Source organism: Zalophus californianus, chromosome 13, assembly GCF_009762305.2.
Source record: "Zalophus californianus isolate mZalCal1 chromosome 13, mZalCal1.pri.v2, whole genome shotgun sequence".
Taxonomy (NCBI): domain Eukaryota; kingdom Metazoa; phylum Chordata; class Mammalia; order Carnivora; family Otariidae; genus Zalophus; species Zalophus californianus.
The window spans coordinates 19,286,759-19,314,257 of NC_045607.1; the positions used below are offsets into that span (position 1 = coordinate 19,286,759).

Here is a 27,499-nt window from a genome sequence, read left to right on the forward strand (position 1 = left end):
AGTCCTTATAGCCCAGTCCCAGGACCCCAGCTTCTCTGAGGCTCCGCAAAGAGACATTTTCTGCCGAGGTCTTCTGAGCTGCAGGCCTCACTAGAGAGAATTTGCGGCTTCTCAAGCAGGAAGGCGTTTTGTGGCTGAGTCTAAATGAAACAGAAGTCGCTTTGTGCACACACACACACACACACACACACACACACACACACCAGAGTAGGGAAACCGTCATTTTCTTACTTGCCCTCTGACATTAATCACCTTCTCTGGAGCTACAGTTGCTCTGTACTCAGATTCATCCCTGGCTGGCAATGAAAAATGAGCCTCTCCCCCACCCTTGCTGCCGCCTTTCACCTCACGCCCCCAGAGAAGAGTTTCTTCGTGTGGCAGCCGGTGAAGGTTTTTTTCCACGTCACATGATCCAGGATGCAGGGGGAGAATCCTTCTTGGAACAGAGATGGGCCCAGAAGTGAATCAGATGAGGACAGATAAAGTGTGCTGTGGGAAGACTATATAAGAATGGACCCAGGGCTGCAGCAAGCACTCACCCGAGTGGCCCCTTCTCAAGACACAGCCATGCATGTACCAGCAGGCTCCGTTGCCAGCCACTTGGGAACCACAAGCCGTGGCTATTTCTACTTCACCACCACCGCGCTGGCTCTGTGTCTCGTCTTTGCTGTGGCAACCATTATGATGTTGGTAGTTCAGAAGACGGTAAGTGGACTTTTCATCGCCTTTCCTTTCTGATTTCTATTCAGTTTTCCCCAGAGAGAGAGAGCCTTGAGAATAAACTAATAAAGTAGTTGAGAAGGAGAGGAGAAAAGGTACATATATCATGTAGGAAGAGGGAGAAAAGAAACAGGAGCTCAACTCTCTGCAATAATTTGGCTTTTAAGAGAAAAATGGGTTCAGCCATCATCTCAAAACTTTCCAGACTTGCATGGGCCAGAAGAAAAGAGAGGAGCGATTAGTATTAAGAAATTATGATTTAAATGTTGCTGGGCCGGAGATGCATATCAAAGAAGGAAGTGATAAGGAAATCTGATAACAGATTCGAGTGACTCATGACTGTGTCTTCAAGGTCTTCTGACCAGATTCCAAGGTTCTCTATTCTCAGTCCAAACATTGCTGAGATCTCTGGGGCCTCCTCGGTTGCCAAGAGCTTTCTCAACAAGAAGTTAAGTTTCAGTGGCCAAGGTGGATAAGGGAAGGAAGCAAGACAGGAGCCCAGGCTTAGCTCCTTAGAGCTATTTAAGCCTACAGGGCAAGTTGAAAACTTCCCCCTGAGCCACTGCTTGGAAGAGCTTAGGATGTCAGGAGAAATCTAGAGCACGGGGGCAGAAATGTTTTTAACACCTGTTCCCTCTGAGACTGCCCCGAATACTAAAACGACAAGCAATCACGGGCACCCACCGTGGAGGCAAACTGTCTCAGGAAATTTACTTTGTTTGGAGGAAATGGCACGATTTGTTGCAAAAACAGAAGAGATGAAGGAGGACACTTCATATTTTAGGAAACTGGTGTTTACAGAGAATCCGGCCAATCCGGGCAGTGTGCATTTTGTAGAAAATACCGTATTGATGGTATATGTTGCTCACGGAATTTTTAATGAAGTAAAGTTTTGGTAACTTTGGTAATTTGAGAACTCACTCTCTCCACACGCCCTGCGAAAGTGAGAATATTTCTGTTTATTCCTTCAGAGCTCCCATTTTTCATTACAATCCTGCAGAATGTGTCCCGGTTTCCCTTCAGTTGTCAGGCTGAACGTTCTATACCGTATGGGTTGCTGAAAAGAACTAGGCCTTAAAAGATTTTGCTGTCTGTTTCTCAAGTGTCATCAGCTTTGAAATTTAAATGAAGCTTTGAGGATCATATCTCCATCAAAGTGAAAGAAAAAAGAATTACTAATATTTGATTTAGTTGAAATGCATCCTTGAATTGGCTCATCTATGTCTACTGAGAATAAGACTCTTGAAAATATTCCAGGGCATTTTTTTTGGTAGATGTTAGATAATTTCTATAATTCTAATGTGATAAATCAGAAGTATATCATTTTGTAGTAATGGCCAAAGAAAAGAAATTGAAGTGTGGTCTTTAAGAAGTTTCTTAGTTAGATATTGTTAGCTAGAACTGCTAAGAAGGAGGGAGGGAAGGTGGGAAGGGAGAAAGAAAGGAAAGGTATTGGGGGTGATGATGAAATATAAAGCTGGAGAGAGCTCTAGAAGGGCTCTTATTCAAATCCATTCTTTCCAGGAAGGAACTAGAGGGGATCCTCCTGCCCCATTTTTGTATGTATGGAAAATCAGGAACAGAAAGGAGAAGGGGCTTGAACTAAGACATCCTGAGAAAGTGATAGACTCAAGACTGTGCTTGATTGTTTAATAAGAACAGCACTCCCTTTGCCAATACAGCCAGCCACAGAAGCACTTAGAAACTTTGTTCCTGCTCCCTCTCGGGAGGTTTATCTTCTTGCACATCCATTTCCTTCACTTACTCCTCATGTTAGGATACGAAAAAATTTACTTCACAATCTGATTGTATGGTCTGGTGGGCTGTGGTTTCTTTAGTCTGGCAGATATCAGTTACTTGTTTAAAAGCTAAGGCTTGTAATACTAATTGTGATATTAAGTGTTCAGTGTTTTGCACATATATCATTTCCAATAAATTATTCGGATGTTAACAATTGCAAGAGCTAAGAAGAGTTATCCCCTTGAGTTATGAAGGAAGGCTTCCTGCAGGAAGAGGGAATGCAGGCTGATTCCAGGAAAGATAGAACTTAGATAAACAGAGAGACTCTAAAAGGACCTCTGGCAAAGAAATCAATGGGAGAGGCCCAAGAAACTTAAATTCACATCCCAATTATCAAAAAATGGAATGGTCGATGGCTACATAGCACTCTGTGTGAGGTTGGAAGGGGGCAGGAATGGAGTACCATGAGAATGGTTTTACTGGCCTAAGAAGTCACAGTTCTAGGTAAGAAGCACATGAACAGACAAAATTTAAAACAAGATCAATCGTGATAGATAATGGTTGGAAGGTAGAGCCACATAGGGTTTCCACGACACCACAAGTTAAGGAGACAGAGTGTTTTCCCAGGTTTAAGAAACACTTCACTGGAGATTGGAGTTCCAGACTGGCTTGAGAAATTTAAAGCAGGTGGGACAGGGGAATCAGAGAGGAACTCCTGGCCAATGAACCAAGCGTGAACAAAGTGACGGAGAGCAGAAGAGATAGGATATGTCGGAAAACCAACAAAGATTACCTTGAGATTTGGCCGGAAGATCAAAAAACTCCCAGGTCAAACTCCTTGGGAGAGTCAAAGAAGGAGCTTAGCTTTCAATCTCAAATATTTATGGGGCAATTTCTGTGTGTGGGACATCGTTCTAAGCAACAGGGATATAGCTTGAACAAAGCCAACAGGATTCCTGCTTTTGTGTTACTTATAGAACTGATTGTCTAGTAATGCCTTCAGAGTCCCTGTGGTAGTTTTTCTTAATCTACATTTAAGCCAGTGTATTTATTATAACATATCATATCCATATGGCTTAAGAAAAGTAAACAGTAAACATGGGAAAAGAAAGTAAAACTCACTCACATCCTGCGCACCCAGCCACCAGTCCCTCTTCCCTGACATAACCACCATGGACAGACTCTTTCATGTCCTTCCAAAAACATGTGCATCTGCAAATATATAGTATAACATGTCGTTATAGTAGACTCATAATTTTGCACCTTGCTTTATTGAGTTGACAGTATATCTTGAAGACCCTTCCATGGCAATGCATGAAAGTCTGTCTCATTCTTTGGAAGAGTCACTAGTATTCTGTTGTATCACTGCTTCATAATTTATTTTCCCTGTGCCGAGTGAAGGGCACTTCTATTTTTCTCTAGAAGTTTTTACCCACTGTCCACGTCTGCAAGTATATCTGTGGGATAAATTCCTAGTGATGGGAATAGAATGTGTATTTTTCACTTCAGTAAATATCATTCAGCCTCGAAAGAGATTGTACCAATATATTCTCAAGTCAGTAAAAGTCCTACCAACAAAGAGACACCTCTTCACATCCATATGGAAAGACAGAAAGCTGATTTAGTATTAAGTAAGCACAACAAAGTGCATGCATATGTGTCAGGATGAAACCTCGCACAATTTGTACAGCAAAGCAAATGAAAAACAGTTAAATGTATCTTATCTCTTCCAGAAACGAAGGGTTATATAAGGAGATAGGCTACAAGGTTGACTATAGAAGTGTCATTTCAAAAGGCTCTAAAGTCTTCAATCTAAGGGCCAATTCTATAAACCTAGGGCCTGGGCTTATCCAGTCCCTGAAGAGATTTATTTATATTCCAAAGGGTTAGAGCAAGGGCTCAGGATCATTAGGTTTTCAAGAAGACCCCTTCTAGAAAGAGAAAGAAGCTGCCTCCTTTCCCTTTGTAAGTAAAGAAAATGCCTTAAAAAAATAAAAAGCATCCTTCCAGTACCACTCTGCCTCCTCACCAAGAATGGACTGAGCATGGGGTTAGGTGTAGAGATTGTTGGTGGTGGTAGGTGATAGGTAGGTGTGGATTTTTGGTTTGCTTTTAAGTCCAGATACAATATAGGGGTGAGTTGAAATGCTCCGCGGTGCTTCTCTCTACCCACACTACTCTCTCCAATGCATTCAATTTATCAATTAAAGAAAAGAAAAAGAAAACACAGAAAGTCTTCTGAGGGGCAAGCCCTGTGCTAGGGCAGGACCCACGTGAACAGGGCAGGACCCCTGTTTTCTGAGGATTCTCAAAGTAAGGCCCAAACACCCAAGAGCTTGAGTCCACGGCAGAATGCCATCGATGGGAGGGGAGGAAGAATTTCTGCTTGGGAGGAGGGCAGGGCTTGCAGAAGAGCTAGAACAGAAGCTGAACCCCCTCCAAGAATCAGAAGGATGTCTTACACCTAAAGTTTTATTTTGAAGATTTTGAAACCTACAGGAAAGTAGGATGGTAAACACCCATATAACCTTTCACTTAAATCGGCTGTGTTAACATTTTGCCCTATTTGTGCTCTTTTTATGTGAATGACAGTAAGGTGCAGACGGCATGGTCTTTTACCTGCACCTGTCCCAGCACCCATCTCCTCCTCACTGCAAGGCCATTATCACGGCCAAGATAATCAATGTCAGTTCAGTGATACCATCTAATAATAGTGCACAGTCCATATATCAATGCCCGCCCCTTGTCCAAAAATATCTTCTACAGCTGTCGTGCCTTGTTTTGACAGGGGATCCTGAATCCACACTCAGGTCACACACCACATTTGGTTGTGTCTGTTTCAATCTAGAATGTTGCCATTTGAAAGGTGGTCCTGGGAGCTTGCTGGAAATGCAGAAACCCAGGCCCCGTTCTAGACAAACTGAATAAAAATTTGTTTTTTAATAAGCTCCCTGGGTGACTCTCATGCACGCTGAAGTTTGAGAAGCAATCATCTAGCAATTTCCTCTGCCCTTTGTTGTTTGTTTCTCAGGACATTGACTTTTTCAAAGGGTCCAGGCCAGTACGCTTATAGATTTGGCTAAGTTTTGGATTTGGCTTCGTGTTTGTTGTGATTATATTCAGATGAAACTTTCTTGGCAAGAATAGTACATAAGTAATGTTACATCTTATGGCAGCACACGTAGAGGCATACGTCAGGTTGTCCCATTATCGGTGATGATGTTTGGTTACTTGATTGAGGTGGTGACCCCTGGTGAACACTTTTTTCTTTCTTACTAATAAGTAATCTATGGGGTAATACTTCAAAGACATATAAATATCTTTCATTCAGCAGTTTGAGCACTCCTCAATGATCCTTGTCTGTTGGGGCATGCACTGAGGGTTGAAGAATGATGATCGCCTAATCCTATCATTCTTTCTGCATTTATTAACTGTATTCTTCAGTGGAGAAGAGCTCTCCATTGGAAGGATGGTAGCCGGTGGAGCTGGGGCAGGGCTTTCCAGGTGAGGCAGAAGAATGAGCAGAGGCACAGCCCAGAAGCAGGCAAGCCCAGGTGTCAGGAGAGGAGTGGCAGGGCCAGAACAGAAGTCCGCCCAGGGGAACAGCAGGAAGCACAGGTAGCTGGCAAGAAGCACTGATAGAGGTGGATAAGAGAGTAGGATGCTACATCCATCAGCAGAGTAGGAAGAAGATTTCCTAAACCCATGTATGAGCCCAGCCTCCTGTAGCTATTCCCCACCCCCATTCCTTGGGGAAGGAAGACCTCAGGTGTTCTGACTGCCTAATGAGCAATGTCTTTAAGCCCTTGCTACTCAAAGTGTAGTCCGTGGCTCGGCAGCACTGGCATCATCTAAAAGCTTATTAGAAATGAAAAACCTAAGGGTCCATCCCAGACCTACTGAACCAGAGTCAGCATTTTAACAAGATCCCCAGTGGGAAAAGCACTGCTTTAAGCCACTCTGGTCCAGTTCCCACTTACACTAACCATACCAAAACAAAGGCTGCCAAAAAAAAAAAAAAAATTGTCTTTCTCCTGAGGATTTTCTGTGACCTCCATCCACTTTCTCATTGACTCGCGGGAGCATTTTCTGCCCCAGCTTCATCCTGCCCTACTCTAGAAAGGCAGCGTAGCATGGCATTGAAGAGCATTGTCTTCCAGGTCGACACACTTGATGTGAAACTTTTCCCTGCTAGTCACCATTTGTAGGACCTTCTGAAATCTCTAGGGCTTCATCAATCACTAACTCTTGGGGTAAAGACCAAATGAAATAATGCATGGAAAGCATTTAGCCTTGGAGGACTAAGCACCCTCATGAAGTGCTTCTCCATGCTAGCTTGAAAGTAAGGGAAACATTGCTGGCCCAAAATCTCCATGGCCAACCTTACAAGACAATTTGAGGTCAGCAAAGAAGGGGATATGTAATCTCCCTGGCATATTCTAAACATTAGTTGCCTTTGGCCATTTTCAATCAGAAAGGACATTTTGATCAAAAGCACATTTGTTATCTGATTGCTTCTGCACAGAATTGCTCTGTGAAAGAATTGAGGCTTTCAAGGTATTGGGGCAAATTAAGCACATCATCAGGATCCAGAGAGTAACCAAAATAGTTATCATTTCTAGCACTTTTCAGTACTTTATATACAATATCTTACTGTGTCGGCAACAAGCCAGTGGAGGGAAGGATGATTAACCCTCTAATCACAGTGACAAAAAGAAGCAGGAAAACAGAGTCCTGGGCAGGGAACATGATTGTGATTGAGTCATTCCACCCCGGAACAAGTAGGTTAAATGTGACGGTTCCTCCCTCCATCCACAGAAACATTGTTGGAAATACCTATCAGACACCTGTAGTCTGAAACAAAAGAAGTACAATGAAGGAAGTGTAGCAGGTTGTTAACCATGGAGATACAGTTTCCTGAGCTACTCAATGGAGCTGAGAATGACAGCCTGGGAGCGTCCATTAGCTCGGGTCTGTGTCCAGCCTATGTGCAACTGACCACAAAGCCAAGTCACTGAGCAAGATAGTCCACATTTCCCCAGCCAAGACCCAGATACCCAGGCAAGATCTGGGGGAAAATGCAAGGACTCGGAGGCACTTGCCAAAGAGGAGCTGATGGACAGCACTAGATAGTGCCTAGGGCATAAACAACTCCCAGCAGATTGTAAAAGTCACCATCTCTTTACACCCTGGCTTTCAACCTCCAAATGCAAGGATTGATTGCTAAAGGGAGAGGAGAATGAGCATCCCCAACCTTGGCTTCCGAAGCTAGCATCTCTCTTGGGGCAGTGGAAAGAACACCAGAGAATTTCAATCCAGGATCTGCCACTGACTCATGAGTGTCTCGATTTCCTCTTCTATTAAACTAGCCTGATGGACTGAAAGATGCCGAGGTTCCTCTCTGGCTCTGCTTCTCCGAGCTTCTCTACCATGGGCAGCAGGGGAGTTATGGCTACCTCGTCCCAGGAGCTCTCCAAAATAGGAATAATCACACTTCCATCTTGGATGTCCTGGGCTCTGGGTGAAGGTTTAAGCAACCGGAATCTTTCCTGTACTAGAGTTAGGAAACTTGAAAGCCCTCAAATAACAGAGGCCTCCTCTGACCCCCATGTAAATGAGGTCCTCCTCCCAGGGATTATCTCTTACAACCTTGCCACGTATGCAAAGTGTGTTCTGTGGGCCAGGAGCCTCAGCGACACCTGGGGGCTTGTCAGAAATACAGACTCTCAGGCTCCAGCCAAACCAGCTGAATCAGAATTTGCATTTTAACCAGTTCCCCAGGTGATTCGCATACGCGTTAAAGTTTGAGAAGTTTTTATCTTGAAGGGCCCTTCATAGTCCTTGCCTCAACTTGCAATTCAATTATATATTTATTTGTCTATTTTAAATGACAGCTTTAATGACTAAGCCATAAAATCCACAGGATATCTTCCGGTGAGTAATGTAGTCCCTGGCACACAACAGACCGGGTGCTCATTGAACAGGTGCTGAATGTATGACTTTGTTATTTCCCGGATGGTTTGTGGAGGCTGGGACAGCCCTGGTGGTTCTACTGTACCAACCTTCTCTCGCTCTCCCTAGACACTTTCCTGGGCGGCCAACAAATTCAACCATCTTAGCACCATGTTTAAACATAGATGTTTTTCTTTATGCTTTTCCACATCACACTAATTGATGATCATACTTGGGAGCAAATTAGCCATTCATTAGATTTCAAAATGCCCTTTGCAGTCCAGCAGAGGCAACACGGAGGGGAATTTGGTGATGTCAGGTTTTCCTATGAACTGCATGCATAATTGAGCGACCACAAATGCACAGCATTGTTACTTAGGTTAAGAGCTTTCAACTAAAGCGATACAATCATAGACTATTAGAGCCGAGAGGGAAGGAGCTTCCAAGCCAAGTTCACTGCCTCTGCCCTGAAAAGCTGAAGGCCAAAAGTTTATACTGACTTCTGCCATCTCCAGAGCAGAGCTATATGCCAGGGCTTTGCCTTCGGGAGACTTCCGCCATTCCTTACAGCACACTTGGGCTGGAGAAGAGATCCGTTTATCGGAAAATGAGCCATCAGTGGAAGGCCAAGGACAGAGCCCCCAGAGAAATGGCAGGATAAAAGGGAAACTCCAGAGGGTCCTAGGTGTTCAGACAGAACACTAAGGAAGTAGATGTGCACAGATGCTAACTTCTTGCTCTGGAAGAGGTCGGGGAGTTATTTTCAACCACATCAGAGACACACCCTCTCTAGGACTTTATTAATATCTCAATCCAGTGCACTACAGGAGACCCCAACCTAGACAAGTCACAAGAGAAATAAGATACTTGATTCCTTATTGGCAAGACACCTGACGTGTGGCTGCATGGCCGAGGCGGGGAGAAAGGGAGGGAGGTGAGGCGTGAGGACGTCAGTCTCTGAGGGATTTGTGAGGGGTAAAGAACGGTGCCCAGCTGCTTCGGTTGCCTCCGTGCTCAGAGTACCCCCAACAAGGCCTCCCCATCAGTCCCTCCCGTCCCCCAACACAGGAGACCCCCCCTTCAGAAGACAATCCACTTCCACCAACCTCTTATTTATCTGTATAAATATATATATATTCATGTTCATGACGGAACAGGTAATATGAAGTACAATGTGAATTTATAAATACATAATATCCCTTTGTGTTTATTTAGGTTATATAGTTGTAAGTATTTGGATATTATAATCATATATAAATTTGTAATAAAGTCATGAGGGCGGGGACCCGATTTCATTATTTACCGTATCGTCACAGCGCTTGGCATACAAACATTCAATTAATTCAGAATTTCCAACCACAGGAAAGAGAGAGATGTACCTTCCCAGGTATGTTTACAGCGTACTTTCACTGTTTGATGAATCAAATACGGAAAAAAACCCACATGTATTTATATATTACACTTGCTTGGTCTTTTGTTGACCAGAGGGGGGAAAATATCAAATGCAGAAGTGAAAACAAAAGCCCTGGACAGGGCGATGAGTTGCAGATTCTGGTCCCCGAAGCTGCCATAAACTTTTCCTTTTACCCTGCTCAGCCCCCACTTCCTCACCTGTGAAATGGGGATAGTAACCCTCAAATTGCATTCCTGATATAGGCAAGTTATTGAGCAAATGGATGAGAAAGCCCAATGTAAACTGGGTCAGTGAATTAATTTTTTTTTAACTTTAAGAGTCAAATGGAACACAAATTCTAAATTGCACAGCACTTGGAGGGCAACCAAAATGGAAAAGAAAAAAGATGAGTTCTTTCCATTAGGTGATGATCTCACACTGCCTCCTTTTTTTTCTTTCTTCTCTTCCAGGACTCCATTCCCAACCCACCGGGAAAATTCCCCCTTAAAGGAGGTAAGACCTTGGAATTGGGAGGAAATGTATATTAAATCATCCCTATGACACCATAGTGGATTAACCGCCGGAAGCATCCTAGCAGTGCCCAACAGAAAAGAGGGTGGAGGCAAAGGTGGCGGCTGCTCAGAGCTGAGCTGGTACATATGCATTCATCTGAGCAGGCTCCGTTCGGCACCCTGGTGCCCACAGCTCTGCCATTAATGAAAATCCCACCTATGACATAGGCCATCACATACATGGACACGGACAGCAATGCAAAGCAGCATAGTGTTAAGAGCTTGAAATCTGGAGTCAGGCAAATGTGGGTATGAATCTTGGCTCTACATCCCACCCGGGAGCCTCAGTTTGTTTTAATCTATAAAATGGGAATAATACTACCTACCTCATGAAGGAATCGGAGAAGCCAATCAGATCTCATCCATAAATTGCTTGGCGCGACCACTGGCATATAGTAATCACGAAATAACTGGTAGTAGCCGAAATGCATAATGAAGGTAGGATTGTAAAAACAGACATCCTCCTCACCCCCTACATTTCCTATCATTGCCGTCACTAGTTAACGTAACGCATCAACTCTACGAGCCCCAGAGGGGATATGCAGACTTAGCTTAACACTGAGGATGAAAAACTTTGAGATCATCTGGTGAATGTTTTCCTTGCACAGAAGTGGAAAAGTAAGAGCCAGTGAAGCGTCATGTCCAAGGTCACATGGAGCCAAACCCAGAATCCAGATGTCTTCATCTCCTATCCAATGTTTTTTTTTTTTTTTCCACCCCAGAACATGAACCCATCTCTGTCCTATAAACTTTAGAACCTAGATAGCATCACAGCTGGATAACCAGACAGCTCAGAGAAAAAAAAGTCAAAAAGAAAGGGTGAGGTATTGGGCACCCAGCTAGAGACACCAGAGCATCTGTGGGACACGATGTCTACCACAGTGTCTGAACACAGCCCTGCCTACCAATAGCATCCCACTGGGAGTTTCCTTCAGGCTATCTAGCACACGGACGTTTAGCCAGTAGAAGCAAAAGCCCCAAACAGACAAGTATTCTGGATCTTTCAGGGAAGACTACTAACTACAGCTTTGTAACAATATGTTAACCTTGGCTGGAATTACTTCACAAGGGACCTCAATTCCCACAATGCCTCTGTAGGGCAGGAGCAGCTCTAGACTCCGAAAACCAGCAGGCACAGCTGTGGGTCCATACAACTTTCTTTCTAGAATGAGGTGAGAGGCTGGCTGTGACACACAGAGCAGAGTCCAAGAGCCCCCATTATGGAAAAGGCACAGGCTCTCAGGAGTCAGAACATGTAACACACATCCTCGCAGAGACTTGCAAAGCACCCAGGCACACTGAGTCACTCTCATTTCTCCTTCTTCTCTCCCACCATTCCACCACCACCACCACCACCCCATCCCCTCCCCACCGCCGGGTCTTCCAAGTCAAGACCAGAACTTCTCATTTCTTGAGGGAGAGAGAGGCAGTCTTGAACAGAAACGCGAGTCAACAACAAGGGTAGTTTGCATGAGGCAATGTGACCCCAGCCATCCTGGATCACAGTTCCTGTACCTGCAGAGTCCGTCCTTCACAGGTCGCTCTCACTGCAGGGTCTGGCCCTCTGCTGGTGTTCACCAGCCCAGTGTGAAATGGGGAAGAGAAGGACGAGGTAGCCCCTTCTTCCCATAGCCAACTATTTTTAATGTAAGGGGCACTCCTTTCCTCCGAGAGTACATCCTCCCGAAAGCATAAAACTGTCCTTTCTTTTACAACGTGAAGCTGATATGGGTGCAAGTTAAGTTCACTTGCGTTTTGTCTGAGTTACTCTGTTTTGTTTTAATGGACACAAGAGACAAAATCAAAGGCTGCCCTCTCTATGTTGGCCACTGAATTTTCATTTGGGGGTAAATTTCTTTGGTCCATGAAACCCAAAATGGTGGGAGCCATGGACTGGGTCCCTTATGAAGTCCCTTCTTATCTTGACTATCCCTGTATCGGCACGTGCACGAATCCCAAACCACCCTCAGCTGGCAATTCAACGTTTCTGCAACCAGATTTTAGAAATGCTAATAGTAATCCCCACCAAGGCTCTGCAATTTTGTTTAAGGATCTCCCCATGCCTCTCCTGGGTTGATCTTTGCCTCAAACCTGTGAGCGAGCATCGTGGGGGTTAATGTTTCCCTATTGCTGATGAGAAGCTGAGGTCCAAGCCCTCAAGGTGACTTGCCTGAGGTCACCCAAGGAGCTGATGGCAGAGCAGGGAACAGAATCCAGGCCTCCTTTCTGTTCCCTGTGTGACGTGCCTGAGCCATGAAATGTTAATGGCCAGCCGTGATGTGCTCCCTGGCTGTCTCCTCTTTGTAATGTACACCTATCTGTCTCCTACCTTGGCCAACTGTAGACACAGTTCTAGGGCGAGGTGGAAAGAATATTACCAAGGAGCAAGACCTGGGCTCCAGAACGGATTTTCATGTGAGCAGGCTGTGTCTCTCTGGGCAAGTCTTCCTCCTCTCTGGGCCTCTCTATAATGTAATAACAATGTACTAAAATGAAATGACACTATGACACTCTGATTCTTTTGCTCAATATGTAAACAGAGAAGAAAAAAAAGTCTAACAATGATCTTGAGGCAATCTCCAGCCACAGCCTCCTTCCCCAGTAAGCCCCTCTTAAACAGATACAAGCAGCACATTGCCCCTTTTAAAAAGCCATTTCAAGACACCTGGCCGAGGGGAGCCGTCTCCCAGAAAGCCCTGGGAAGAGGTTCCAGAGGTAGCATGTGGTTTGTCCCTGGGTGAACAAGAGCTACTATCTATCACACGGACGTTTAGCCAGTAGAAGCAAAAGCCTCAAACAGACAAGCATTCTGGATCTTTCCAGGAGGCACTTTCTAGGGAGCCCTCCACCACTAGTGAATGCAAATCACACACCATCAGCAGGAGCCAGCAGCGGCCCAGAGCCCTGGGAAGCAGGCCCATGTACACACACTAAGGTACCTTAACACAGGATGACACGTCACTGCAGGATAACCACAGAAAAACAAGCCTGCTTTGTCATGAAAGGATTTCTTAGTCCCAACACAAGCTTCCCATACCAGCCAGGAGATCGGTCACTAGCAGACTGCCACCTCACACTCATTCTGCGGTGCTTAGGACACGGTGGGCCATTGTGGGGGTTCAGCAGGGACCGTGGGCCAGGAAGACCACAGGGAGGAGAACCTTGCCCCACGTCCTTCTTCTCTCATCTGGAAAATGGGGTTGATAAGGGTGACAAGGGACAGCAAACACGACTCTTGTCTGCCACCCGGCTGAGCCTACATCCCTTGGACACAGAGTCCAGCTGTCCTTTCATCCCCAAATAAAATGACTCCATCCCATCCCACACAGGGTGAGCAACCAAGGTCGGGCTCCAGGGAGAGCCCTGGGCTCCTGGGCTTCTTCTCCTCACTTCTTATTCCAATTCTCCACTTCTGCCACATTTTGAATGTCACACGTGCTCACGTTGTGTGGCATATTTGCCCAAACCACAGAACATAGGCCCCTTTGCCCTGATTCCCCCAGAGCTCCAACAGCACCCCACCTTTGTGTAAAGCCAAACGCTGTAGGATTTAGGGCATGTAGGGCAGTTGGTAGGGCAGTACATTTCATCCCAGGGACGATGCAAATTGAGCACTAGAACCCTCTGTTCTTTTTTTTTTTTAATTTTTTTATTGTTAGGTTAATCACCATACATTACATCATTATAGAACCCTCTGTTCTTATAAGACCTCTGCCCCTCCAGCTACTGGGAATTTCTCCAAGGACAGCTTTCCCCACTGGGGCTCAGCCCTCCGCCCTGCATACTAACCCATTCTCCTTCTACCTCTTTTTTTCTTCCCCATTTTCACTCCCCACCCCACCCCCTTCCTCACAAACTCGACCTTTATTTTATAGAACAATTTTGGCCACCTTGGTGTCAGCCTCCGGCCTTCCCAACATCCCAACAACTAAATGACAGCCCTTCCCGCACCAGACGAATTCTGTAGACAAATTTTCAACCAGTTTTTCTTTTATTCCCTCACTACATGTGTATGAGGCTCTGGCGGAGTGAAAATGGTGGACACTGATGGGCACCCACCTTGTGCCAGGCACCGGCCGAGGGCTTCGAGACTCAGCCGGCAGTCCTCACGTGTCCCAGGGATATTACTATCCCTGTTGTATAGGGGCAGAATTTGGAGCACAGAGAGGTTTACTGACTTGCCTGAGTGCACAGCTAGTAGGGAATGGGGCAAGACCTCAAAATGCAGGCTGGGTCGCCTTGGTTTTGCTTATCCAGGATTATATTGCCAGACGCCACTGCGCTTCCTTCCAGACCCCCTACGAGTTGGTTCTCCAGGGCTGGGCACCCTTCCAACACTATGGCTTCCTCAGCACCTGCTCCCACAGCTGTTTGTTTTCTTGTTGTGGAGTTCCGCAGCAGTGGGGGGAATAAACAGCCCATGGCAGGGAATTTGGAAGCCAAATTTAAGCCCTAGCTTTGCGGCTGAGGTGTCATGAGGCTGGAAGATTCCTTCCCTCTGCACAGCCTCCTGTTGGAAGAGGTTGGCCTTTCCTGTGTCATGACCCCGCACCTCCCCCCCACCTGCTCCACAGGTTCCTGGAGACCCTGAGGAAGGGGAAACAGTGGGTAGGCCATGTATGGGTCCTGAAAGCCCCTTTATAACACAATCCCTGCCCTCCTCTGAATACCTTCTCCTGAATCCAGTACCCAGCTGGAGACAGGGCCAAAGACAGAGAACTGGGTTGGATTTTGGAATACCTACATTCCGGTCCTGGGACTTGAAGCAGTGCATTTTCCCTCTCAGGGGCTGGAAAGTCCTGTTGTCTAAAAATATCAAGAGTGAGGGGAGCGAGCCAGATGACCTGGCCCTGGCATGGATTTTGCTTTGAGTGTAACATTCCCGGAATTAGACAAGTGGACTATTTTACCGTTCTAACAATTGACAATTTTTACGTGGCTTGGCAGACTACCCTCCTCCCCACTCCCTCTGCTAAAAAGAAAATGTGGGCATTAAAAAACATCAAGTAAGTTTGGCTCTTCATTATACCTAGTGAACCCACCTGCAAACAGACAATAAAAACCGCCCGTTGAAGGCAATGAAACTAAACCGTGGAGGCGAGCCACTCAGGGATCCCCAGCTATCCCTGCTGTCATATGGCTATCTACAATCCAGGTGGTCACAGCCCCACCAGGACACCTCACGGGCAGCAGAAGAAGCAGAAGCAGGTAGAGAAGAAGCAGCCTCCCCCACCCCCTGGAAATACAGAAAACAGCAGAGACCTCACTTCTATCAGATAGATTGATCTGGTTCCCGATTGCCCAATTCACCCGTTGTGGTGGGCCTTTTTTTTTTTTTTTTTTTTTTGTAACTTTTCACAGCAAGAGGGGGTACTTCTGCTCAGGGGGCAAATTGCTTTTCAGATAGTCACAGGGCTTAAAGAGCCTATTTGCTTCTCCATTTACTTTAAACACACGCAAAGCCCACTCTTATGCTGACTTTTTCTTAAGGCAGAGCTAACAGGAGTCGGGAACCTCTCCACAAGAAATAAACTAAAAAATAGGCTGCTCAGAATAAAGTGGAGTGGAGTCCTGCAGAGGCCATCCAGAGTGCTAAAGGAACCTATATATAATCCCCACCCCCCGCTGCCAAGGAAAGGCGGGGGAGAGAGGAGAGGGGTCCAGATGGGAGGAGAGGAGAGGAAAAAATATTCAGATCACTGGGAAACATATTAAAATTTATACTTGAATTTAGCACATACAAATTACAAGTCTCTAAATCTAGACGAAATCCCCATCGTTCCAATACTTCGGGGAAGGAAAAAAGAAAAAGGGGTAGGGGAAAGAAGGAGGGATGGAGAGAGGGAAAGCAGGACGTCGATGATGTATTTCACTCAAGCTCTCTGGTCGCCACCTGTGTTGGCCTGAGTCTCTACCAGCCCAGCAGCACAAGCCCTGGACCAGGGAAGAGGAGCCAACCATCAGCTAGCATCCTTTGGGTGGTGGGCACCAGGCTCATTGCTATGCATGATCTCATCTGACCTTCCAGCAATTCTTCCAGGGAGATTGTTACTATCCTCCCTTTGAGAGAGGATTCAAAGAGGCTGAGTGACTTATGCAAAGCCATACAACTTAGTAAAGTGGCAGAGGTGGAATGTGAACCTAAGTTTGTTTGATCCTAAGCCTAACTTCCCAAGTATGCTGTTACACCTCTGCATCTAGAATAGCTAGGAGGTGTTTTTTAAAAATTATTTAAATGTTACCAGATTTCACCATGCGACTTCAGTTTCACTTTGCCTTTTGAATTATACACTTTGTATGCTTCTTAACTACCCCCAATAATATTAATTCCACCTGCATTTAGATTAAGTCAGATAGGTTGATCTTACATACCATAACAGCTCAGGATCAAAAGGACTCGAAAATTCTAAAAAACTGTCAAGAAATTCAAATGAATTCCAGCTTGACCACAATTTGTATCTACTGGTCACTTTCTATGTGCTTAACACTGAGCATGTGGGATGAGTATTCCTCAAGTGCTGTTTGTAAATCCAGAGTCACCTCCTTGTCTTTTGCTTAACAAATAACCCATCTTGGAGTCCTTCCACCACTAGTTGGCTTTGTGGCGTCAAGGAAATGGTCAAGTTGAAGCCAATGGAAATGACCCTTAGGTTAAGGGTTCACTTTGATTCCAGATTCTACTGATAATGGAGAGACTCTCCCCTAGATGTTACTGTTGGGACTCTCCTGGATATTCCGCCAGAGGAAGGGAGGGCCAGGACCTTGGTAGATGCCATCATTAAGATAATTCCTCTCCTTCTTAGAAGGCTTAAAACATTGGCAACAGATGGAAGGAGCATTCTACACATTCTTCTGGAAGCCATCAGATGGCCTCAAACATTTATGCACATAGTTGAGAAACTTCAATCCATCAGATAATGCCATGAGCTTTGCTTTAAGGAGCATTTCGTCAGCCAGCTCACTCTGTTGAGTGGCATGGCTAAGCTGTTTACTGTAACAAGGACAAGAGGAATAGGGGAGGAGGGGACTACCGTTTTCTGAATGTCTCCTCTAAGCCACAGGCTACACTGGCCACTTTACATCCATTGGGTCTTTCCAACAACCGTTCATTTGGGTTTATTATTACCAACCGACCTTACAGATGCAGTAACTGAGGGTCCGTAAGGGGAAGTGACAGCTAAAAGCCTTGACCAGAGTCCAGATGCACTGTGTCTCTCTTGTCCGAATATCAGCCTAGAAGGTGCCTGGCACTCTGACCACATACCATCTGGCCAGAATGGTTGGCATGGTTTGTTTTGCCACCTTGGGCATTGCTGCATCTTGATGGAAGCCCAATCAAGGCTTATGACTTAGGACTTGGCAGGTTCAGCACATGGTCTTGAAGTCACCTGCTGGCATTCTTCTGTGAGAGGGAGTCCAGAAGGCTCATTAGTGCCCTTTTCCCAGCACCTCCAGCTGTCTCATCAGTTTTCCACCCAGTGTGCATGGTGGCTGCAAACCCACTTCTTCCTACATTTAATACTTCCTCCTCCACGGAAAGACTAACAGAGGACAGAGCCCTGGATTAGGAGTCAGGAGACGTGTTCTCTGGACCCAGCTCTGCCACTAATCTACAGTGACATCTTGGGCCAGACCCTCAGTTCCTCTGGGCTCGATGTCCTTCCCCACTCATAGAACAGGGTCTTCGTTAAGTGGGCATCAAATGGCCCTTTCAAGTCTAACATTTTGAGATCCCAAGACAGGGTCCAGTCCTCAGGTTGCCATTATGCTGGTTCTAGAATATGGTCTTTTCTTTTTTAAGATTTTATTTATTTGAGAGAGAGAGAGCACGAGCAGGGGGTGGGGGTTGCAGAGGGAGAAGCAGGCTCCCCACTGAGCAGGGAGCCCGATGCAGGGCTCCATCTCAGGACCCTGGGATTATGACCTGAGGTGAAGGCAGCCACTTAACAGACTGAGCCACACAGGCACCCCTAGAACATGGTCTTTTCAAACACCTTGAGCAACATCTCTCTCTCCCTAGCTCTCTCTTCTGTGAAACTGGCCAAGAAGGTTTCATTGGCACATACGTCTCTCCAGGCTTCCAAACAATGCCCAGAAAAGTTCCATGATCCTAGAGGAGGCCAAGTTTGGGCTTATAAATCTTGCCCATCTAAAGGCCTTGGTCTTCAGAAAAATTCACAGAGTGCTTACGTTGTTTGAAAGGTGGAATGCCCCATAGAAGGGGTAAGGTGTCCAGGCTCTGGTCCTACCTCTGTCACTACTTCATGGGGTGACCTAGGACAAGTCTGCCATGGGGGTAACATTGTGGAGCGTATGTGTTATATATTTGCCAAAGCCTGGACCAGGTAACCTCTCCAGGAACTTCCATTTCTATAAACCATGCAAATCCTTACAGAATCAGGCTGTTCATAACTTAGATGACCCCATACCTAAAATGTTCTATTCTACCACTGCAGGTGTCTGGAAATCTAAATGTGGGAAGAGAGTCTCCTAGACGGGGTAGAGCAACATGCCCACAAAGACAGACAGTTGGAACTGGGACTGACTTTCCCCCTGCTGCAGCAAGCCTGGCTATATATAGCTGAGTCTACACAGCCTGCTGGAATAAACTAGAAGGGCCACACTGCTCTTCATCTAGCTAAGGACACTAGGGCCCAGAGAGGGGGAAGTTCCTAGATTCTAACTCCCGGGCCATCAACTCAGCCATGACTTGCAAACAGTTCTCATTTCCCCCACCCGAATGGTCAGTTCTTCAAACTGAACCCCTCCAGACATCACATTCAGCTGGGAAATTAATGAAACAGGGGTGTTTTGCTCCCCATGCTCCCAGCATCCAAAATTCTAGGGACATCACAGCCTTCCAGCTACAGGTCACACCACCTATTTGTAAATCACTCCTTCCTGTCTTCATAACCAAAAAACAAAGTCGTATCATGGACTCACAGGGTGACACATGGCTGGCAAAATGCCCAACGGGCTCTTGGCAGGAGCCTCATGACCCTCAAAACAGCCCAACACATCTTTGAATAGCACTAACTGGTCAAATATTTGAGCTGCCAGCCCTATGATTACAGTGTGATGTGTGTCCTCAGAGAAGGTCTTCCCATCACCTCATCTGAGAAGTAGGGACAAGGGAAATGTTAGTTATGAGTTGAGTGTGTCATCTCTTCAAACCTCCATGTAAAGCCTTGGTGTCTGGGCCCCACGGAGCAGGCTGCTCCACCTTCCTGCTGACAGCCTGTCAGATGTGAAAGGCCAACAATCGTGTCCTCCTCTGGGCTCCTCTCCACGTTCAACTGCCCCCTTCCACCAACAGCTTCTCCAGTGTCCCGTTCCCAGCCCCCTTCCCTCAGGCAGCTCCAGCAACGCCATTCTAGGAGACGGTTGCCCGTGTTTTTCCTTTTGCTTGAAACCATCTCAAAGGTTCTTAAAGAAAAACTAAAATACACCTTGCCATTTGACTTCAGGAAATGCAAATGCTTCAGAATGAGGGTTGGTTTTTTTTTTTGTTTTTTTTTTTCCATCCTTGGGTTTCTCAGAATTACAGCTGAGGTCAACCAAGCAAACATACAAAGACCAAAGGGGAAAGGAAAAACAAAACCTGCATGTGTGAGAGGCAAGCCCAGGCTTGTACTTGTCCAGCCACCTACCTGTTTACGGAAGCTCACCTGACAGATGCCACCACAAGTGACACGCTGTGAGGGGGCCTCCAGCCAATGAGCAGAACCTGTTCTTGGCATGATGTGTTGGCCTCAGCCCAGGGCATGAGTCCTCTCCTCCCATTTAATCTACGCTAACCTGAAGAACTATGTGGGAATGAGGCTAGGTGTTCTTCCAGCCTCAAGGGGAAAGACAAGCCAAGCACCCCCATTCGCCTCACCCATGCCAGAACTCAGCTGACGTCCACGGAGGGAAGTAAGAGGGAGAGACGAGATGATTCAATTCAACAAACATTTACAGAGCATCTTCTGGGCTGAGCAGTGGGGATATATAAATAGTTGTCTCTGCCCTGAGGGTTCACAGTCTAATGGAGGAGGCAAATAGGCAAATAGAGGGAAGGTCAGAGATGACTTCCAGGCCATGCTTTAAATAAGGAATAACTTTCCCGGTGAAGGGGGTTTCCAGGTGGAGAGGCAAATTAACATGCGTGTTTGGGGGCTGACCGGTATCGTGGTCAGCAATCGACCCAAGGCATTCGAGTCAGACAGCCTGGGTTTGAACCTCACTCTCCCACTGATGAGCTGTGCAAATGTGAACAAGTCATTAACCTTTTAAAGCCTCAGTTTCCTTATGTACAAGACCTAAATCACTGTAGTAGCCTTCTCATGGGGTGGTTGTAAGAATTAAGTGAAAGACCGAATGTAGCATGCTCAGAGGACCCGGAAAATCGCCATCACTATATTAGCTATTATTATCGTCTGCCCTATTGCTACTACTCTCGGGATTGAGAGTACAAGGGAAGGAGGGAAGGTGGGGGTGAGACTAGAGAATGCAGGAGGGACAGATCACTAGGGACCATGAACGCCTGTGGAGGATCGGGGCCCTGATGCAGCAGGCACAGCAAAGTCCGAAAGGGACTCCCAGCAGAGAACAGACATGGCCAGATATACCTCGCTGCAATGTTCTCTGACTCAATGTTCCACACTCCCAAAGAGGGGAGGCTGGCCAGGGGGACTCTCTTAACAGCACTCACAGTGCATTAGAAAATGAGCGGCCCTCGTGTTGTAACTCTTGATTCTAAAACCTCAGGAGTGTGGGCTGTGGCTGAAGCAGGCAGGACAAGAATGCCAGGTAAAGAGAGGGGATAAAAAAAAAAAAAAATGGCATCTGGTCTACCAGCCCTCATCACCAAGGAGACCTTTGGGCCAGAGCATCTATGGGTTGAGGGCAGACAAAAATCAAAACTGCCCCCTGCTTCTGCAGGGGTGGCTGCTAGCAGTGAGCTTGTTCAGACAGCAGAGGGAACTGTTTGCTTAACTTCCAACCTCTCCAAGCCTCCATGGGGAAGTGAGGAAGGCCTGGAGAGATTTCCTCAGGCCTGGGGCAAAGAGGCAAATGGGAAATATTGTGAGCCCAACAGACACCACTCCGAGATCCAGGGAGCAAACTCATCAAGGTGTGGCTGCTTCAACCAAACAGGCCCATGGCTGCCTCATCTCTGACAGACGGAATGAATGGTCACCCTGATGACATCATCAAAAAGATGTCAATGTCAGGTCTTAGATCTCCCAATTTTATAGATAGGAAACCAACGTCCAAAGAGAAGAAGGAATTTACCCACAGTAAGTTGAAATCATGAGTCACCGCAGGAAATGTATAACTTGGCTCTTTGCATATAAAATAGTTTCTATAATAAGAAGCTGCTAAGCCAGCATCACCGGTGAATATATTAAAAATATTTTTGTTCCTTAAATACCATAATGACATAAACACTGTCTTTTTCCCCTGCCAAGGAAGTTCCCGGTAGCAGGCTTCCTGCTTAGATCTCTTTAATCTTATATCCTCTTAAAATTGAGCACAAGAATGTGTTTATCTCCGCTGTCCAGCAAATGGCTTGGAGGAGGAAAACTGGCCTCTAGAATTGGATAGACATGGGGGTGAATCTCAACATTACCACCAACTTGCTTGACCTCGTGTCATTGACTCTGTCTAGGCAGCAGGACATCCACTTTGCAGAGTTATTTGGAGAATTCAATCAGCAGAAATATGTAAAAGTGCACAGATTAGTATCTGGTGTGCTCTCAAAGGAAAGATAGCAGTAATTACTATCAGAACTACGGTTCTGACCATCACTGCCAGGCGGAGTGACGTGGGAGAGTATACGTAATCGTAAAAAAGCCCAGGCTTTTTCCCATCTGTAAAAGGGACTTAATAATACCACTCTCATTGAGTTGCTGCAAGGGTGAAGTGAAGTAGGTAAAGGGACAGGAATGGCACCTGGTACCTAGGGGAGCTCAGGTCCTCTTTGCCTTCCTTCCCCCTGCTTCCAGTCTTTGTGGAATCAACCAATTCCAAAGAATCCTAAAATCCTTTACCTGATGGCAAAATGAGAAATAAACAGGTTTCCTTTTAGGGCCCCAAATGGAAACAGAATACTAATTGTCTCCATCCAAGGGTCATGGAAAAGGATCTGGTGTCTCCAGTCCCCAGAGCAGAGAAAGACATTTAATATATGATCTCCTTATTTTTAGGAAATTGCTCAGAGGACATCTCATGTATACTGGAAAAGGCTCCGTTCAAGAAGTCATGGGCCTACCTGCAAGGTCAGTAACTGAATCCAGGAACCCTGGCTACCTGAGGGCCACTTCCTGTGGCCTTTCTGAAACCTCTAAACCAGAGAGGTCACAAGGAGAAGCCCATGGCCAAATATGACCTGCAGATGTGGTATCTAGCCTGCATGCTATTTTTTATAATTTGAGTTTAAAGAACTTAGGGGCGAAGGGGAGAGACCCACAAGACTCCTCCTTCCTCAGCCCCCTTCGCTTTTCTGTGTTGCCAACCTGGCCTCCGAAGGCATTTGTGTCTGACCCTCAGGGCCCCTCTCTATTCTGATTGGGGGCGGCCAAGTCTGGGGCCGGCCAAGTCTGGGGCCAAGTGCACAGCACTTTTCTTCACGAAACAGAAGCAGGCTCCTAGTCTCTGCCTCTGTCGGGTTACTCACAAGGGAACCACAAACTTGCCTTGTCCCCTGATCGACAGCTTAATGAACTTGCTGGCGCCCAGCCTATTTGCATACTGCAGTGTGCGCCAGCTCAGAGGCCCCTTCTAAAGGACAGTGCGAGGCACTTAGGCTGGGAAAGCCGAGATATGGAGGGGATGGCCAAGATCCGCGGAATGGCCATTCTGCCCATTTTAAAAATTCCATTTTGCAGTCAGATTAGTTCCCACTCTTCATTTGAATTGCAACGAGGTTGAAAGGGAAGGCATGGAGGCAATTAAAACGAAGGCCTGCCTTCCAATTCTGAAAGGCACCCTGACTAATCAGTGCTGATTTTCACTTGTTAGGACTCAGAGAGACTTGGCTTTCCACACGAACATGTTGGCTCACAGGGTCTGCCAATCCTTTGCTTCTCTAAAAATCCCAGCTGGGAAGAGCCCCTGACTGTACACTGGCGGAGTCTACATGATTATATTTGGCTGCCCTTTCAAAGAGAGGAAGACATTAAAAAAATTGAGACAATGAATTGTTAAAGGATGCAGTCAACAGACTGATATTCTCCTGGACATCTTGATGCTTAAATTGGTTACTAACTGAACAAAACTGCATCTCCTATCTCAGATACTTGATGCAATGCCTACCAAATAGTAGTCCTTAGTGATGGAGCATCGATTGATTGATTGATTGAATGAACATGATAGTCCAGAACTTGTGGGGAATATAGTCCAGGAACTCACGGTCTGAAAAGGGAAAGTTAATAATTATAATAATAACAGAATAATATAATAAATAAGTGGAGAGTGATTCTATAGGAGGTAGTAGTCCATTACCATGTGTCTTCTGACCCTCCAGCTTGAAGCATTAGAGAAAAGGAAGAGGGGTGGTTTTGCACCTGTGCTTTGAATATTAAGCAGCACCTGGAATGAGTAACATGAAAGATATTCCAGATGGTTGGAACAGCAGACAATGTTATAGAAAACGCGGGTCTCGAATGGGAAATCTTGAATAAAAACTTCACATTTTCCAATCTGCATCTGAAATATGCTCGGTAATTCTTTTTTTTTGTCCTTCTCTTTCCAGTGTCAAAGCATATAAACAAATCCAAGTTGTCTTGGAACAAAGATGGCATTGTCCATGGAGTCAGATATCAGGATGGGAATCTGGTAATCCAGTTCCCAGGTTGGTATGTCATCATTTGCCAACTGCAATTTCTTGTGAAATGCCCAGCACATTCTGTTGACCTGAAGTTGGAGCTTCTCATCAACAAAGACGTCAAAAAGCAGACACTGGTGACAGTGTGTGAGTCTGGAGCACAAACCAAAAACATATACCAAAATCTCTCTCAATTCTTGCTGGAGCACCTCCAGGTCAACACCACCATATCAGTCAAGGTGGATAAATTCCAGTATGTGGATACAAACACCTTTCCTCTTGAGAATGTGTTGTCTATCTTCTTATATAGTAGTTCAGACTGAACCATTTCTTCTGGTCTTCAGGAAGAAAGCCACTCTCTACCATACAGTACTTCATCCATCCAAACACTTGGGCAAAAAGAAAACTCTAGACCAAGACTAAAACCATAAAGTATACTAAATAATATGCTTCTCCTTCTGTCTCTTGGGAAGATACAGCTCCAGGGCTTAAAAAAAAAAAAAAAACCAGTTTTGAGTGAAGTATCTTTCAAATTGAAGGCAAGGAAGCAAGACAGTATGGTGGGAAAAGCCCCACATGGGTATCAGAAGGGATGAATTTATGCCCTGGCCCAACCACTAACTCACTCACTGTATGATCTGGAGCTATTCCTTTCCCCTCCCTGGAACTCTGGATCCATGTCTGAAAAATGAAGGGGCTGGATTTGAATCTCTCCAAAATCTCTTCCATCTCAAAAGTCCAGGATGTCTCATCCCAGACCTGTGAACTAAGATTCCAGGCAGTGTTCTAGAAGCCCCCAACCAAAGGGAAGTCCTTCACCTCACACCAGTATAAATCTGATGGTACGTACATAGGATCTGGCCGCATGTCCCTCAACAGAGTCAGAATTTGGGGGTGAGGTTCAGGGTCCCTTGACAAATGATGTGAACTGTGGGATCTGAAATGTGTAAAAGAAAGAACTGCCCAGCTGACCATCCCAAATCTAAAAGGCCTCCTGGTATTTGGAAAGCCATCTGACTGGCCTTGACTCTGTTCGGGTTAAGGTTGACAACACATCAACAACAGACAGCTTTCGTTTCCTGTAGGGAAGGGCTGTGTGTTCAGCAGGCACTCCATGAGCATGCAGTGGTCATGGTGATGCAGCTATTTGGTCAGGGACCAGCTGCTGCCATTTCTCACATGATCTCTCTCTGTTCCCTGCTTAAAATGCCTCTCAGGAAGCCATTTCTGTGGAGGGCCATTAAGGCGCCCAAATATTGATAATGATGATGACCCTGCACATGGTGAGGACTTCTGAACAATGGCAACCTCCTCTCCCGATTGGGGTAACTGTGAGATTTCTCTAGCTACACCAACCTACCTTTACATCTGTCCATCATTTCCGAAGGAGCAGCTTATCTGGTGAAAAGGACCACTGAGCTTGAAGTATAAAGACCCAGATTTTATGCTTCAGAAGCAAAAGGGACCCTTCACTGCCATGCAAAAGAATGGAGCAAAATTTGCATTTTCTCAAAAAAGGTGGAAGGAAAAGAAAAATGTAGGAAATCAGGAAAGTTTGTCAGAGAAAGATTAGAAAAAATTTAAAAGAAGAAAAGAAAAAAAAAAAAAAGCCAGCAGTGTTGGTATGGATGAGAAGGACTTGGGAACACAAAATAGCTAGGGGAAAAATTGAAATCATTTGCTGAGCAGCGTGCTATGTCAACCTCCTCCTAGGCCTCCTCTATGAAATATTCAGTAAAGTCTACATTTCTCCTAACGCTTTCTATGACTAGATTCTTTGGGAAGAGCGGGCATTGGAAGAGGCGTTGAATTCAGCAAGCCAAGTATATAATAAACACAGACAGGTTTGAGGACCCAAAACTAGCAAGTAAGAGAGCACCTGGCATTTGAGTTATACCCAAACTCTGAAGGACAAATGAACCTTGCTTAAGCCAACTCATGCATTCTTGAGAAGGTATCTGCAATCTAAGCTTGTGTACACTAAGCAAATTTTCTACTGTCTCATACTCAAAGTTGAGAAAGATTCCATCTCCCTGAGCAGAGACACCTGACTTTTACACTTGAGTGGTTCCTACTCTCAATCTCTGTCAAGCAATACTCTGAGAGCCAACAGCTGAAGACACAGGGAGCTCAGCATTTGAAGGAGTCCTGTAGCAACACAAAAAATTAAAAGAGAATAATCGTTAGAAACTCAACTGAAAATAATAGGTTGTAGAGAAGCTGGAAAGTTTAAAACCAGATTCTGTTACTCCCTGAGGGTTAACCAGCGCCCCCCTCCCCGGGAATGTGGTAGCATCTATGTAAGTAAAATAAATAATTTTTCTAACTGGAAACTCAGGCTACTTGAAACATATGCCCCCTGAGGAAAAACCTGGAGCTCACACGCACACACACACACACACACACACACACACACCACAGTAATACTTGTAGAAAGTGTAGAGAAGGGCAATGTGTAAGTTGATAAGAAACGAGTCAGTGTAGACTAAATGTGTTCCTGCCCTTGGGGAATTCATAAGACATTGTTTCTCCACATTTAGTAACTTTTTCTCCACCACGTCTGTCTATCACCCACTGCTGCCTCCTTAACCTACCCTCTTCCCCCTCAGAATTCCCCAGTCACACAAAGGTTGGCTCAGAGGAGGTCCCTGCACCCCCAGGAGGGTGGATAGAAACAGGCTCTAAAGGGAGGAAAGGCTGAAGGAAGTTGGGCAGAATCTACCAAACAGGAGAGCCTTCTGGAATCCCTGGCATACCACTGATTATTTTGGCACTTACATTAAGAGGCTTGAGAAGTCAGTCAGTGTCATCTCTGGAAAGATGCTGATTGATGAGCTAAGCCAGTGGTTGATTGTATGCCCAACAGCGGGCAGAGCCTTGGGAAGTCCTCACATGTGGTTAGTAGCAGGGCTGGGATTTGAGCTAGCAGTGGGGCCCAGCCTCCTGACTCCCCTCTCCACTATTTCCCACCAGGCTCTACTGGTCTCATCCTGTAGCCTTTCTGGAATTCCTCGGGTCATATCTTTCCAGCCCTGCCCTGGGGTGGTCCCCAGCATTCAGGGACTTCCTCTGTTCTTCTTTGCCCTGAATCAGATCCTCCAGGATTATCATTCGAATGTGAGGCACAGATAGTGTCTAGATTCAGTACACAGTCAAATCACAGAAAAAGCCAGCGTCCCATATATAAAAGTTCAATCTCTCAGAAACTGAAGAAATAATTTAAAAATTAAAAGCTTATTGTTTTAATCTGAATTTATACATATATGTGTGTATATGTATGTATATCTGTGTATATATTTATCTGTATGTACA

The 27,499-nt window shown here is 45.6% G+C and overlaps 1 protein-coding gene across 1 annotated transcript; it reads left to right on the forward strand.

Moving 5' to 3' along the window:
• The first annotated feature begins 216 nt into the window (after positions 1–216).
• TNFSF8 (TNF superfamily member 8) lies at positions 217–27,499 on the forward strand. Its single transcript, XM_027614391.2, has 4 exons — positions 217–705; positions 10,276–10,318; positions 22,569–22,640; positions 24,116–27,499. The coding sequence occupies exons 1-4, from the start codon at positions 511–513 to the stop codon at positions 24,508–24,510; spliced, it is 705 nt and encodes a 234-aa protein (XP_027470192.1). The 5' UTR covers positions 217–510; the 3' UTR covers positions 24,511–27,499.

What these genes read in the sequence shown, in the direction of transcription:
- TNFSF8 (XM_027614391.2), top strand. Translation starts at nt 511, where the DNA reads ATGGACCCAGGGCTGCAGCAAGCACTCACCCGAGTGGCCCCTTCTCAA. An exon ending in TGTTGGTAGTTCAGAAGACG is followed by an intron (nt 706 to 10,275) that starts GTAAGTGGACTT and finishes CTTCTCTTCCAG; the next exon opens with GACTCCATTCCCAACCCACC. An exon ending in GTCATGGGCCTACCTGCAAG is followed by an intron (nt 22,641 to 24,115) that starts GTCAGTAACTGA and finishes TTCTCTTTCCAG; the next exon opens with TGTCAAAGCATATAAACAAA.